This window comes from Mya arenaria, chromosome 11, assembly GCF_026914265.1.
Source record: "Mya arenaria isolate MELC-2E11 chromosome 11, ASM2691426v1".
Classification (NCBI taxonomy): Eukaryota; Metazoa; Mollusca; class Bivalvia; order Myida; family Myidae; genus Mya; species Mya arenaria.
Window position 1 is genome coordinate 2,121,263 of NC_069132.1, and position 15,854 is coordinate 2,137,116.

At 36.0% G+C, this 15,854-nt stretch overlaps 2 protein-coding genes across 3 annotated transcripts in view; one reads left to right on the forward strand and one right to left on the reverse strand.

Annotated features, from left to right (window-relative positions):
* LOC128207190 (calcineurin subunit B type 1) overlaps nucleotides 1-4,309 on the forward strand; it is an 18,160-nt gene extending 13,851 nt beyond the window's left edge. For both annotated transcript variants that reach the window (XM_052909978.1, XM_052909979.1), the window contains exon 6: nucleotides 402-4,309. In XM_052909978.1, coding sequence (XP_052765938.1) covers nucleotides 402-449 — 48 coding nt within the window. In that variant the 3' untranslated portion in view covers nucleotides 450-4,309. The remainder of the gene's footprint in view (nucleotides 1-401) is intronic.
* A 4,868-nt stretch (nucleotides 4,310-9,177) lies between these two features.
* Nucleotides 9,178-14,038, reverse strand: LOC128209972 (ADP-dependent glucokinase-like). The gene is made up of 5 exons (XM_052914253.1): nucleotides 13,638-14,038; nucleotides 13,003-13,193; nucleotides 12,065-12,161; nucleotides 11,645-11,781; nucleotides 9,178-10,264 (listed from the first exon to the last, which is right to left on the reverse strand). Exons 1-5 carry the CDS (start codon nucleotides 13,973-13,975, stop codon nucleotides 9,594-9,596), a joined length of 1,434 nt encoding a protein of 477 aa, XP_052770213.1. The 5' UTR covers nucleotides 13,976-14,038; the 3' UTR covers nucleotides 9,178-9,593.
* Between the last annotated feature and the right edge of the window lie 1,816 nt (nucleotides 14,039-15,854).

Below are 15,854 nucleotides of genomic sequence, written 5' to 3' on the forward strand. Positions count from 1 at the left end.
CTAGAAATAGAAAAAACGAGAAACTGAATCTCATAACTAAGTTCTTCTGTCAATCATTGAAAACCTGGTTTCATCGCATTGTGGCTTGTTTACTTTTTCAGTTGACATTTTTTAATTGCTTTTGACAGGCACATATTACATCATTATTGTATTCCTTTCTAAGACAATATGGTGTATCGTCGAGCGTGCCGTCCTACAACAGCTATTTTTAAAATAGCCATAACTGACTTTTAAGTTGAGCATCAATTTTTTAAAATGTTGATGTTTCACACACTTTTGCTTCTAGGGTTTTCAATATCTCAACTGATGATATATACATGTATATGTCTGTATCTCTAGCTATGCATTTATTGTACAGTAAACAAAATTTTTGTTAAATACAATGCTATTGTTTATTTCAGGTGGTAGGCAGTATGGACGTCCATAAAAAGATGGTGGTAGATGTATAGTGGCATTAGGTTCTAACAAATTCCATGTGACAGTCGATTAACATTTATTTTAAATCTATTTCTTGATGCCGTTTTGTTTCCATGACAACTCTCCACAGCTTTAATTAGATTTTTTATGACCTCAATCATCATGACATCAATGACATCACTTCCTGTTGAGATGGTATGACATGATGAGGCTACATGTGATAGCAAATACTTAATGAAAGCTGTTCCTCGTTATTTTAGGGTAAAACTTTGTTCAGTTTACTAGTCTATGAATGCTTCTGTAGGTTGGTATCTGTGAGGGTAGGTCAAGCTGGTTTTATGGATTAACAAACACCATAACAAATTGCATGTATATAATTATCAAGACATTGTTTATACATTTTCAGACTGTACCACTAGGATTACATTTATAGATGTTTTTTATGTTTTTATTTGTATGATTTAAATTTGCTAGTTTATTGCTTTTGACCTCAAAGAAAACAAGTAGAAATTAAAAGATATTGTTATTTCAAGTTTAGTGATATTGAGAATATGTAAGATTTTTGCCTATTTTTTCGTCAGTCCTGTTTTACTTAAATCGATTTAGATAATATTCATACCTCCCTGAAAAAGAATTAATTTTAATAAAAATTGATTGAGAATTTTTCAGGCCTAGTTCATCAGCAGGTCAATTAAAGGTCATACCTTAAATGCTACTCATCAATTATTAGTTATTGTTATGGACACAAATTGTATATTTTCTTATATTTGGTATTAGATTAGCTGCAATACTTGTATGCTACCATGAACATTGTCATTTCAGAAGATACATAAATTATATAATGCTCAATGCACTTCTGTAATCATCTTGGTATATATGAGAATGGAAATGTTGTCTCTAAACTGGCATCAAAACTCGTAAATGATGGGAGAAAAAAATGCAATTATTAATGAGTGTTTAAGAAACTATTTGGCTGACTTTTTCAAAAATTTTGTTTAAGAAATACTTTTTTTCATACTTTTTCATGGTAAAAATCTTAACACGAAAGCTTTTTCCTTTAAGAGATCGTTTTCATTGTAAATGATCATACAATCGTGCATTAAAGTTAGTTTTTTTATCATTTATTTTTGTAAGTTTAAGAAAATCCAGTCACTTTTGATGATTCCATAATCATTTGCATGAAATCAATCAACCAATTTATACAGTTAATTCTAATGAAGCATGTCAGATGTTACAAATCTGTGTAGAGAATTGATTAACTAATCTCAATGATCCTTTCTATCGAATTAAGTTTATACAGAAGATATCAAATAATTGTACGTTCTTTGAAAATTGAATTGTGCTATTGTTAACAATAACCTACTCAACATGTTAGACGTTATTTTGTGCTTATACGTGAAATAATGTGTTGCTTATAACTTTGTGACTCTTAAATGTCAACTTTTCATTTATGTTTCATTCTCCATTACAAAGTTTATAACTGGAATGTTTACCGTTTATCCCATATGTTCATTGTTTATTATTTTACAGAGTTATGTCTATAAGGCTGAAAAAGGCATAGAAATCTGTGTTCTTCGTGTAAACTTGTATGGCTTTTTTGTACTCACACCTTATGCTGTTTTTAACTTCATCTGTTCGGATTTCAAGTGCCCATTCATTGTTTCCTATGTAGTTGTAATTCTTAATATTCAACACAAACCTACACAAGAATCGATCAAACAAAATCTGCAAACAAAAACTCATTGTGATCCAGATTACGACATATAGTACTAAGTAGTGGCACTCTATTAAACTCTGTATAAAGCAGACTTGATGTAGAAGAGGTAAATGCAATCTTGTTGAGAAATTCAAGGCTTCAGCGTCACACCTGCCTGTACTAATACTCTCAGCTGTAGTTTTCCCTGTGCCCGTGTCCCTATGTGAGGAGTAAGTAATATTTGTAGATCGGGTCATATTTTAGACTCAAAACTTATTAAGAAATTTCAAACCTAATATAGCAATTACAAACTGTATCTATATTTCCAGGGAAGATAGAAAGTATGGTATGTTATTGTAAATACAGTGTTTGAAAATCTACCTCAATAGTGCACACAAATTGTACAATAGAATGAAAAAAAATACAACAAATCTGAAGAAATACTGTCATAATTAGTTTATTTGAAGTCAAGTTCATCAAAATGCAACTTGAGCTCCTGCTGTTAGTATTTGAAGTAAAAGAACTATGTTATGTTGATCCCTGCCTCTGGTTATAAGCATTTCTACTGTAAGTTATTCAAGGCTTTGTTGACCCTTAAGTTAAACAAGTAAATGTTCTGTTGTTTTTTTGTAAGCTGCAGCATTTCTAGCAGTACTATGTAGTGTTGATTAATATTTGCTGGATTGTAATACAAATTATACAATTAATCAGACAACTCTTTTTTCCAAGGTTTTTTAAGGCAATATAAATTCTAAATCATTTTTAAATTATCATGTAAAAGCTTAGACTTAAGACCTGTTTTTTACATTAATTTTATTATATAGATTAGATGTTTTCATATATCAATGTTTATTCATTCCATCGTAGGTTTTCTATATTTGAACAATATTAATGTTGTTTTGATGTCGCTTCTTATTGTATTCTTAAACAACAATACTGTACCCTGCTGTTCTTTAACTACTTTTAGAACAATACTGTACCCTGCTGTTCTTTAACTACTTTTACAACAATACTGTACCCTGCCGTTCTTTAACTACTTTTACAACAATACTGTACCCTGCTGTTCTTTAACTTCTTTTACAACAATACTGTACCCTGCCGTTCTTTAACTACTTTCACAACAATACTGTACCCTGCCGTTCTTTATCTACTTTTACAACAATACTGTGCCCTGCTGTTCTTGAACTACTTTAACAACAATACTGTGCCCTGCTGTTCTTGAACTACTTTAACAACAATGCTTTACCCTGGCGTTCTTGAACTACTTTAACAATGCTGTACCCTGCCGTTCTTGAACAACTTTAACATTAATGCTTTACCCTGCCGTTCTTGAACAACTTTAACAACCATGCTTTACCCTGCCGCTCTTGAACTACTTTAACAACAATACTGTACCCTGCCATTCTTGAATTAAGCAGCTATTTGAACAAATATATATTGCTTCTTAACTGAACATTTTTTTGTTGTTTTGTTTTTTATCCAGTGCACATAGAACAAGATGTTTTTGAAGATCTGATGCCAACTGTAGGTACATGTGATTGTATATAACTGTCTTTGTCAAATGGTTGCCTGTTGACATGTCAAAGATATATTATGTTAGATCAGCTACATTTTGGTTTTACTCTTTAATTTGATTAAGTGAAACATGCATCTGAATTCATGTCAAAAGGATACCTTTGAATTCATCAATCCTCCTGAAATGTTAGGATTTTAATTCCCATTGTTCTCCTGATAAAGATCTGACCGAATGTACCTTTCAAGGTGAAACATCATACTTATCTGTAGTGCAAGTGGTGTAATATCTACCAGTTATTTCTGTGTTGACTTGCATTATGTTTTTTGTGCTGATTTCCTTTCATCAATAACAAACACTTCTGTTACGGCAGTTTTTCTCCAAATGTGTCTAATAAGAAATCTAACGCAAGCCAAGATGCAAGTTCTGCTGTTAGCATTGTTTCGATTTGTTATGTTTTCATGTTTATGTTGAACAAATATGTATATAGTGTCTCTGTGTATTTTGACATTATGTAATTTATTCTCATACTTCACTGTTAAGGGTTTTCGTAAAGTTTTGTGAATATAGATATAAAAAATCTTCTATTGATATTGTAATACTTACACTTTTGAAATTGTAAATTATGTCCAAATATCTTCTTTTTGTTTTTTCCCAATATAATAAAATCTTTTATAAAAATCTTTTTGGTGAATTTATTATCCCTGAATTGTCTCCCTTTTATGTTCGATTTTAAGCTTGACTTTTCGAAGAATAAGGAGAACTGTACTACTCACCCTGGCGTCAGCATCGACGTCACACCTTGGTTAAGGTTTTGCATGTTAGCACACATAGGATAATATCTCAGGAACCACTTGATGTATGCATTGAGACTTTATACAATGGTATTCAACCACCCAACCTACTTGAATAACCAAATTAGATAACTGTATTTTGCGAATAATTGCCCTTTCTTATTAGACTCCGAAATTCTGGTTAAAATTTTGCATATAACCACATTTATGTTAAAATCTCAGCACATCACGTATTGCTTTGAAATCTAATCTATTAAACTTTTCAATCCTTACACTGAAAAGCGGCGGAATAGTCGAGCTTGCTGTCTCTGTGACAGCTCTTGTTTTGTTTTATTGTTTACTTTAATTAGGTTCTGAAATTAACTGATCTGTAAGATGTCATCCATTATTAGCTCACCTGAGCACGAAGTGCTCAAGGTGAACTATTGTGATTGCCCTGTGTCCGTCATCGTCCGTCGTCAACAATTTGACTGTTAACACTTTAGAGGTCACAATTTGGGCACAATCTTAATGAAACTTGGTCAGAATGTTACCCTCAATAAAATCTTGGATGAGTTCGATATTGGGTCATCTGGGGTTAAAAACTAGGTCACCAGGTCAAATTAAAGGAAAAGCTTGTTAACACTATAGAGGTCACATTTATGACTGTATCTTCAGGAAACTTGGTCAGAATGTTAATATTAATAATCTTTAGGTCAAGTTCGAATCTGGGTCATGTGCGGTCAAAAACTAGGTCACCATGTCAAATTGAAGGAAAAGCTTGTTAACACCCTAGAGGTCACATTTATGACTGTATCTTCATGAAAGTTGGTCAGAATGTTTATATTAATAATCTTTAAGTTAAAATATGGGTCATGTACGGTCAAAAACTAGGTCACCCTGTCAAATCATAGGAAAAGCTTGTTAGCACTCGAGAAGTCGCATTTATGACTGTATGTTCATGAAACTAAGACAGAATGTAAATATTGATGAGCTCTAGGCCAAGTTCGAATCTTGGTCATGTGTGGTCAAAAACTAGGTCACCAGGTCAAATTTAAGGAAAAGCTTGTTACCAATCTAGAGGTCACATTTATAAATGTTTCTTCATGAAAGTTGGTCAGAATGTTTATATTAATAATCTCTAAGTCAAGTTTAAATCTGGGTCATGTGCGGTCAAAAACTAGGTCATTAGGTCAAATCATAGGAAAAGCTTGTTATCACTCTAGATGTCACATTTATGACTGTATGTTCATGAAACTAAGTCAGAACGTTTATATTGATAAGCTCTAGGCCAAGTTCGAATCTGGGTCATTTCGGTCAAAAACTAGGTCACCATGTCAAATTTAAGGAAAAGCTTGTTAACACCCGAGAGGTCACATTTATAACTGTATCTTCATGAAACTTAGAATGTTTATATTGATTAGCTCTAGGTCAAGTTCGAATTTTGGTCATGTGCGGTCAAAAACTAGGTCACCAGGTCAAATAATAGGCATGTTAACACTCTAGAGGCCACATATATGACCATATGTTTATGGAACTTTACAATTTTCATGTTTATACTCCAACCATAACAAGAATAGAAAATAAAAATGTACAAACAAAGACAAGTACGCATCCTTTCTAAGGTAGCAGACCACCAGGCTGACATTTTAAATTCTCTAAAACTGTAATACCCTCAACTATAATATTTAACATGTAGCATTGAAAACTAGTCATAAATTTGTTTTAATTAAGTCCCCTCTCATTGCACTTTCCATTGCCCTGAAAAACACTTATTCCCTCCCCCTGTCACAATTGCCCTAGCCCTGAACTCTTATTTCACACTTGAATTGGATCAGGTGAGCGATACAGGGCCGTCAGGGCCCTCTTGTTTTTCAGTTGAATTTGGCCTGGACTGTTATTTGTCCTGCTTGGAGAAATTTTTGAAATTAACATAATTAAATCTTCATTTTGTCGGTACAAAAGGCATTGCCATATGTGAAATACTCTGGTCTCCATATGAAAGGTTACACAAGATCTGTATCTGTGTGCAGCTTGGAGGTATCTCAAAATCATCGTAAAAAAGTATAATATTGTGTCTGCGTGGGTAGGTACCATGCATCTTAAGAAGGAGTTGAATGAGCCCTCATGCACATGTTTGTCCTGAGCAGTCAAAGGCTGTAAACATTTCTCTTTATTTAAACCAGAGCAGCCAGTTGTTCTATCATTAAACACCATGTAGCACTTTCAGCATGCTAACAATTCACCTTGGACTTGACAGGGGGATACATTACCATTTCTAGCACAAAATCAGCAACTGGTAAATAATGATTTCTTTTATTAAAACAATACACACATGATTGGCAGTAAGTATAATGGTGCAATATTATAAACATGATTAAACACTTGACTCAAACACTGAGACAAAAAAATAATTGGCCTTGTATTGGTAATCACAGTAAATTAGGTATGTGCATCCATTCATGATTGGTACAGCAAAACAACAAATATTCAAGTAGCTTGGTCAAACTTTTTGTATTGGTCCTCAAACACTTGGTATTGGTCCTCAACCATTTCATGAGAAGAACAAGAGCTGTCACAGTATGTGACGAATGCCCCCGAATGTGACATTGACCTACGAACAAGGTCAGTACATGAAAAGTTGATCTTGCCTTTACGTGTCAAATACATATGGCAAGTTATTTTAAATTGCCTCTGAACATAAAAAAATACCACCCATACTTGACAACCTACACTGTTATGTCCTTATATTCAGAATTCCCTTGTGAATAAACACTGTATCTTTCACCTTAGAGGAAGGTACATGGGTCTTGCACAAGACACGTCGTCTTCGTATGTGGAACACATGTAGCAAGTGATTTTAAAATCTGTCCATACAAGAGAAAGTTACAGCCCGGACACGACAACCTATACTCTATGTCCTTATATGCAGCACTCCATTGTGAATAAACACTAAGTGTGACCTTGACCTTTGAGGTAGGGACACAGGTCTTGCACGCGACACGTCGTCTTGGTATGTGGAACACATGTGGCAAGTTATTTTAAAATCTGTCCATACAAGGGAAAGTTAAAGCCCGGACACGACAACCTATACTCTATGTCCTTATCTGCAGCACTCCATTGTGAATAAACACTAAGTGTGACCTTGACTTTAGACGTAGGGACACGGGTCTTGCACGCGACACGTCGTCTTGGTATGTGGAACACATGTGGCAAGTTATTTCAAAATCTGTCCATACAAGGGAAAGTTACAGCCCGGACACGACAACCTATACTCTATGTCCTTATATGCAGCACTCCATTGTGAATGAACACTAAGTGTGACCTTGACCTTTGAGGTAGGGACACGGGTCTTGCACGTGACACGTCGTCTTGGTATGTGGAACACATGTGGCAAGTTATTTTAAAATCTGTCCATACAAGAGAAAGTTACAGCCCGGACACGACAACCTATACTCTATGTCCTTATATGCAGCACTCCATTGTGAATAAACACTAAGTGTGACCTTGACCTTTGAGGTAGGGACACGGGTCTTGCACGCGACACGTCGTCTTGGTATGTGGAACACATGTGGCAAGTTATTTCAAAATCTGTCCATACAAGGGAAAGTCAAAGCCCGGACACGACAACCTATACTCTATGTCCTTATATGCAGCACTCCATTGTGAATAAACACTAAGTGTGACCTTGATCTTAGAGGAAGGGACATGGGTCTTGCACAAGACACGTCGTCTTCGTATGTGGAACACATGTAGCAAGTGATTTTAAAATTTGTCGATACAAGAGAAAGTTACAGCCCGGACACGACAACCTATACTCTATATCCTTATATGCAGCACTCCATTGTGAATAAACACTAAGTGTGACCTTGACCTTTGAGGTAGGGACACGAGTCTTGCACGCCACACGTCGTCTTGGTATGTGGAACACATGTGGCAAGTTATTTTAAAATCTGTCCATACAAGGTAAAGTTACAAAGCCGGCCGGCCGGACGGACGGACGGACGGACGGACGGTGTGATTTTAATATGCCCACCTTCAGGGGCATAAAAAGAATAATGTTACTTCCATAAAAACATATGCATTTGGGGCATACAAAAAAAACCCACAAATATTTTACAAAAATTAAGAATAAATGCATGGCATAGTAGTCAACAGTTATAATAATATGTTGAAAATATTTTTTTGCTTATTAAAAATACCCGACATTATACAATGATTATTCTAATTATTCCGATAAGAATGTCATTGATGGCTGCTAAATCTGAACTTTTATTCTATTTTCAAACTTTTGTTGATCCCAAAATAATCATGTACAAAATAAGTTGGTTAACTGCGCTGAAAAAATTTAATAGCACGTCTGATATAGCAATCAATAATTGGCCCAATCATATCAAAGTCATACATGTGTAAATAATTAGGATTTGTGGTGACATACATTATAACACTTGGTACATTTAACAAATTATAGTTAACAATTACATCAATTAATTTAAATTGGATTTCTGATTTAAGTCTGAATTTCACTATAACCTCTTTAAAAGAGTTCTGCATATAATTGAAATGGTATGATCAAAAGTATCTTAAAAAGGCAAACAATTCCATACATGTCATATCACACAGCCCTCTATTCCCCCGTGGGAGGTAAATATGCCCCAAAATATAATAAAAATTGTGTGTGAAGACTAGATTGCTTTGAATTTACTCAATACTGTGTTTAAATTTTAGTTAATTGATAGTCAAAATTTCCCCTGGTTTTCGTATCAAGCCCCCCCCCCCCCCCCCCCCCACACACACACACTGATTAAAAAATATAAAAACTCTGAGCACCATTTTAAATAGATAGAATACAAATAAACATATTCTGAACAGTAATGTATAATACTTGGCCAAAAAATTATACAAATACCGGTAGCATTAATTTTCTTTGACATTTAAACCAGTATTAAATTAAAAACAGATTTTGAGCAACTTCAATCATATATGATAATTCAAAACATTACTGGTAATGAATACATCATAGCAATTATTAACACAGATAGACATGACAAAAAAAGAATTATTTCTAAATAATAAAATAGATACCTGTGCCAGTGATCAGTCCATGTTAATCTAACTTTAAATTGTCATTGAAATAACTGAAATGATTACAATTATGCTTATTTCCTCTCCAGATGTTATCACAACTGAGCACCTATATTTGATAGAGGAGACCAGCAGAAGAGATGTTATCCCCCCCACCTCCGGTCTGGAAAACCTCTGTACACACGAGTACTGGTGCCAGGCAGATATCAAACTCCTCTTCTGACCAGCATGATACTGGTCGGTTTTCCTCCAATGGAATTTTACTTGCCTCTTCTACTCTTGCAGTTGTTGAAAATGATTCATCCATCAGCAGTTTGGCCTTTTCCATATCAATATAATTGGAGCCACAGACGTGCCTGTTTGCAGTGAGCGAAGCTTTCGCTGCGGCCGCCATTGTGTTTTTCCAGTCCGATCCTTTCTGGGTTAGAATGGCCTGGTAGGCTAGAGTGTGTAAATGCAGTCTTGTCAGTTTCCGTTTTCCATCTTTTTCTTCGGTGTTCTTTAGAAGATTAAAAACTACCCTCATCTGATCAAGAACGCTAGCGATTCTTGGCTTTGAATCAGAGACTAAGGCTATTTTACCACTGGTTAAAATGCTGACCAAATTAGGAAGTTCCTGTTCATTCATGCCAAGGGAATCAGAATAATAGACAACATTGTCAACAATTTCCCTCATCAGGGTTTCATCACTGAAAGAAGCCAATTCAAAGTGGGTTTTTGTGGAACGGTCCGTTTTGACAAGCATTTCACGTAACTTCTCGATTCTCTCTTTCCTAACACCTGGAATAACAATGAAATGAGTGAATCAAATACACTTTGAATCGTATGAATTACAAATAAAAATCATCGCTTAATGAACAAGAGATGTTTGTCAAACATAATGCCCCCACGGAGTGCCATGTTGTCAAGATTATTTGGACAATTGAATGAAATATGCATGGACCTCCATGTCAAGTTTGAGGGCCATGGGTGCAGGCAGTGTCAAGTTATCACACAGACAACCTCCTGCATTAAAGGTCACTGTGACCTTGACCTTTCACCCGATGATACCTTAAATTAAAAGGGGTCATCTACAGGTCAGGTCCAAAACCCTAGTCAAGTTTGAGGGCCATGTGTGCAGGCATTGTCGAGTTATCACTCAAACAACATTTTCGCATTCAAGGTCACTGACATTGACCTTTGACCCGATGACTCCTAAAATCAATAGGGGTCATCTACTGGTCAGGCCCAGACTTCATGTCAAGTTTGATGACCATAAGTCCATAAATTGTGGCTTCAAGGTCACTGTGACCTGATGACCCCCAAAATAAATAGGGGTCATCTACTGGTCCGGCCCAACCTCCAAGTCAAGTTTGAGGGCCATGGGTGCAAGCATTGTCGAATTATCACTCGGACAACCTTTTATCATTCAAGATCAATGTGACCTTGACCTTTAGCCCGATGACCCCCAAAATCAATAGGGGTCATCTACTGGTCGGGCCGAACCTTCAAGTGAGGGCCATGGGTTCAGGCATTGTCGAGTTATCAATCAGACAAGTATTTATCATTCAAGGTCAATGTGACCTTGATCTTTGGTCTGATGACCCCCAAAATCAATAGGGGGTCATCTACTGGTCAGACCCAACCTCCAAGTCAAGATTGAGGGACATAGGTGCAGGAATTGTCAAATTACCAATCGGACCTTTTATCATTCAAGGTCACTGTGACCTTGACCTTTGACCCAATGACCCCTAAAATCAATAGGGGTCATCTACTGGTCAGGCCCAGCCTCCATGTCAAGTTTGATGACCATAGCTCTAGGCATTGTTGATTAATCACTCGGACAAGCTTTAAAATCCTTTCACCATTTTAAGACCTTTGACCCGATGGCCCCTAGAATCAATAGGGGTCATCTACTGGTCAGGCCCTATCTTCATGTGAAGTTTGATGACCATACGTCCAGGAATTGTTGAGTTATCACTCGGACAAGCTTTGGTCTACCGACGGACCGACCGATTGACCGACATGTGCAAAGCAATATACCCCTCTTCTTTGAAGGGGGGCATAAAAAGTAACAGTTTTAAAGTGTTTTAAGTAACACACTTCTTTTTCTTAAATTGGACCTTTAAAACAGATTTTCTTATCCCAGAATAAACCAATACTGGAAAGGGAATTCCTTACCTTGTTTGAAGGGGAAGTTGTCCATCATCTGCAGACCACCCACCACCAGCACTGAGGGGTCGAAGGCCGGCAACACGGCCTCCAGGTCCTCGAGAGTATCCAAGAAGGGGTTGCTCTTGTCACTATGGATTATGAACCTGAAAGTATTGCGCCGCAAAATGTAATATTATGTATATTAAGGTTTGATGGTTTCCAAAAAATGTACCGTAATATATCATTTCTTTCTTTCCATTTTATTGTTACCAGAAGCTGGATGATTAAAGATTCAAATTTGATGTAATAAAAACCCAAACTTGCTCATCTTAAGAATATTATATTAAACTAATGTTAGTGGGGTTTTTTAACTATAAAGGCATTAATACTTTTTGCTGCAACCTCTTCATCAATTTAAAAATAATAAAATAAGATCCACCATCCTACCTGTTTGCCCTTGAGGCAGTGTAGTTTCCCCATCGACTACCAGCTGCATACTCAAACAGAATGTGGAGCTCATCTTCCTGCAGAGGCTTTCCAAGCACTGGAAATATTTTTTTGTATTTAACTTAAACGGCTTCCATTAAGAATTTGGAGCTGAAAGTATGAACTTCTATACCATCTGATAGACAGTTATTCACTGAAATGTGGAAGTCTAAGTCTCTTGAATACAAAATGTTCTACAATTTGTTCAACTATTTTTCAACTATTGTGTTAAAAATGAAATAATTTGCTAGCCAACTATAACATGCCAACTTAACAGATTTATGTTATAATAATTCATCTTACTGCAAGACTGATTGAAAATGTGACCATAAAAATAATATTGAAACCAGGTTTTGCTATTTTGAATTTCCAAGCCTTTGAAGTTTTCTCCAAAATTATAGACCAAGGATTGAAATAAAAGCCCATTTCTAGGGATTAATATACCGGTACTTCCAAACATCACTTCACCGAAGCCATGTGTAAGCCAGATGAAAATTTCATCACCAAATCCACAAACCAATAAAAATTATATCCCAAGGAAAAGATTGGCAAACTAGGCATTTTATTTTGTCATGTAAGTGTATACATTTAATGGTTAAAAAATAAACTATAATAGCGTGATAGTGATTTCTAAACAAAAGACATGTTATTGTTTATGTTAAGTTCACTTGATTTTAATTGCAGTGCACTTAGTGATGGTAATTAAGTATTTGTCTAATTTTTTTTCTGACAGCCATTTCCTTATACCATATATATTATACTGTGTATAAGACACACTTATTTACCCCAAAATTTGTAAAAATAATTGTCTGCGTCATATACCATTAGGTTTTGAAATGTTCAATCTCATTTTACCCCTTTCTATGTGAATGTAAAATTATCAAGGTACTAATACTAACCTTTTATGGTATCTGGCATAAGTTTCAAAGCTTCTTGAGTGAACCTTGCAGCCAGGAGGATTTCTGCCCCCTCCATCGCCAATCTGGTAGCCATGGCCGGAGCATTTCCACCTAAGGCTGTCCTTGCCCCTGGTACAGACCTCGCAACTTTTGCAATCTCAGAAAAGAGGGTTGCATTTTCAACATATCGCCTGAAGATGACAAGGAAATAATATATTTCTAACATGTCACACATATATTTCAACAGCTTTGCAGACCTTTTTCTTGGCACGCACAATTGCACCAATAATGCAAAAAAACGCTTGGGAATGAAAATTCTAGGAGCTACAAATAAATGCTACTTCTGCATGACTTTCCCATTCAGAATGGGTCTTATCAACAGGTTGCTTAGAAAAACACTTGCAAGTCACTGTTCAAGTGTTGGGCTAGATTAGATGGGGTGTTTACTTACAAAAATACCGTAGAGGTCCTGAGTTTATTCCACAATCTGTATATATACTTACTGTAATGGTGTCAGAGACCTTAGCTGAAGGTACCTCAGTCACCAGGTGGTAATGGAACCTTTTCTTGCTACTGTGTACACACACTATTTATTGCATAATATTATCTTGTATGTACATTTATTCAATACTTACTCCCCGGCAGCACCTTGCTTGAAGAAATAGGTGAATATCTTGGTAAAATCAGTCTCAGAGAGAATGTCAGTCACGTGTTCTGGATCAGATGGGACTGTGTAGTTAAGACCTTGAAGTAGGTCCTGTGCATCAACAAATATATCTTCACACCCACCAAATCCTAAAGCAATACGGGTGTTTCTATCCACACCAACTTTTCTCTCGGCCCTCAAAAGTCCATGCAAAACTTGGTGTATTTTTTCCTTCTGAAGGGTGTCAGATTTTTTCTTGTAAATGAATGCACATAACAGAATAATTGTCGACAAAATAACAATACTTTTTGTATTTAAAGACAACATCTTGTCAGTTAATAAAACTATTTCATTAAATAGAACGTGTTTTGTTTTGTTTACGTCCTCACATCAGGATCAACAAAGCGCTTTCATCCTTAAGACAAAACGTCCCAAATAGCAAAATTTACATTCGCCGAACACCGTCAATGTGTACACACCGGTCTCAAAAATAGTCAGTAAGACCGGTGTGTACACAATGCGAACACCGTACCATACGCACGGGTGCCGAGTCAAAAAAGCCATTGGGTACAAGAAAAGACCGGTCCAAAAGGAGCATGCATACAATGAAATAAATCGTATCAATAAAACTTTTAAAAGGTTGTTTTATTGCATTTGTACTAAGATCAATACAACCTTGTCGATGGATTGATAAACATATCTTAATTAGTTTATATATTTTCAGAGACAGTAAATAAAGTGTAAACTTCAACTATATTACTTTTGCTATTTTTAACGAGTACGAAAATTTTAAATGTATTTTGACAATATTTTCTTCTTATAGATTCTTTCAAGCGCTCTTTATGTCCTCGATGGTGGGCAAATTAGAATCGCACCGTCCGTCCGTATTTTTGGATAAATTGTCCCACATGTTCGAAACATTAATGCAAGACCCACGGCCCTACCGTAAATTCTAAGGTCACACTTCAATTAATATGGTATTCTGCAAATATACACATAGATGGAGCATCTGTTTCATGGCTGTAACTTTGTCATGCACAGCAGTGGGGATTTTACAATAACATTGACACACGTGTTCGATACATAAAGGCGATGTGTTGCATGCAAGACCCACGACCCTACTTCAACGATTAAGGTCAAAATCGGAGTTTAATTATTATGGAATGCTGCATATTTGCACATATATATAGTATAAGTAGTCGTGTCTGGGCACTTTTTCATGCACGGACATATTTCAAAACTACTTTGCACATGTGTTCAGAACATAAAGAAAACGTGTCGGATGCAAGATGCACGTCCCAACCTCTTAATAAAAATACTGCATCACACCTCTACTCTTAATTGACGTTAACCATCAAGGGGGTCGGCATAAGCTCGTACATGTAGTTTATAATAGCCCTTACTTATATATGCATATTTTGGCAAAATCCATTAAACTAGATTGCACTTTCGGGGCATTTGTTGCTTAGTATGACAGCTCTTGTTTTATGAAATGTACATTTATGTTTATCACCCGGTACAATAAAGTACACATTTTCAAACTGGGCCCAGTTTTGGATACTGGACCTTTCCTGTACTATGACTTCTTGATTCTGAATGCCCGATAACCACATAATATTTAGTAATCATCTGAAAGGGTTTGATACGTAGAAAACGAATATGTAAATTTAATACTGGTGAAAAATACAAACAAAGCCGGCCATTTTCGTTCCTGCATGACCAGCAAATCTGACTAAAGTATTCGATCTTGCTGCGTATTGAGGATATAATTTTTTATTTTATGTGCTTTTCAATAAATGCATGGTGCAAACCGCGTTTTTACATTGACAAAAACAAACAAACAGTATCTTATTATGAAATAGATGTTCATAATTATGAAGATGTGCTTTCACCTAAAGCTTAACCCAATAATTTGAACTGGCGGTATGATCCAATCCCTGATGATGGGAAGAAGGAGTTCCTGCATGTAGATCTATGCTGACTGTGGTCGTATTTTGTACATCATATGCTCCGTTATTATGTGCTTATAGTTCTGTTGTTGGTGTGGCAAAGTGCTTCTGTCGATTATGATGATAAATCATGAACAGCATCGAAACACTTGATAGGCATATGCGCGCCTAAAGTGAACCACAGGATCTTGGTGATTCAACATGGAGGTGTCAATCAGTGAATGTGCTGTGTACAAATCTAGCTGCTAAATTGCCGC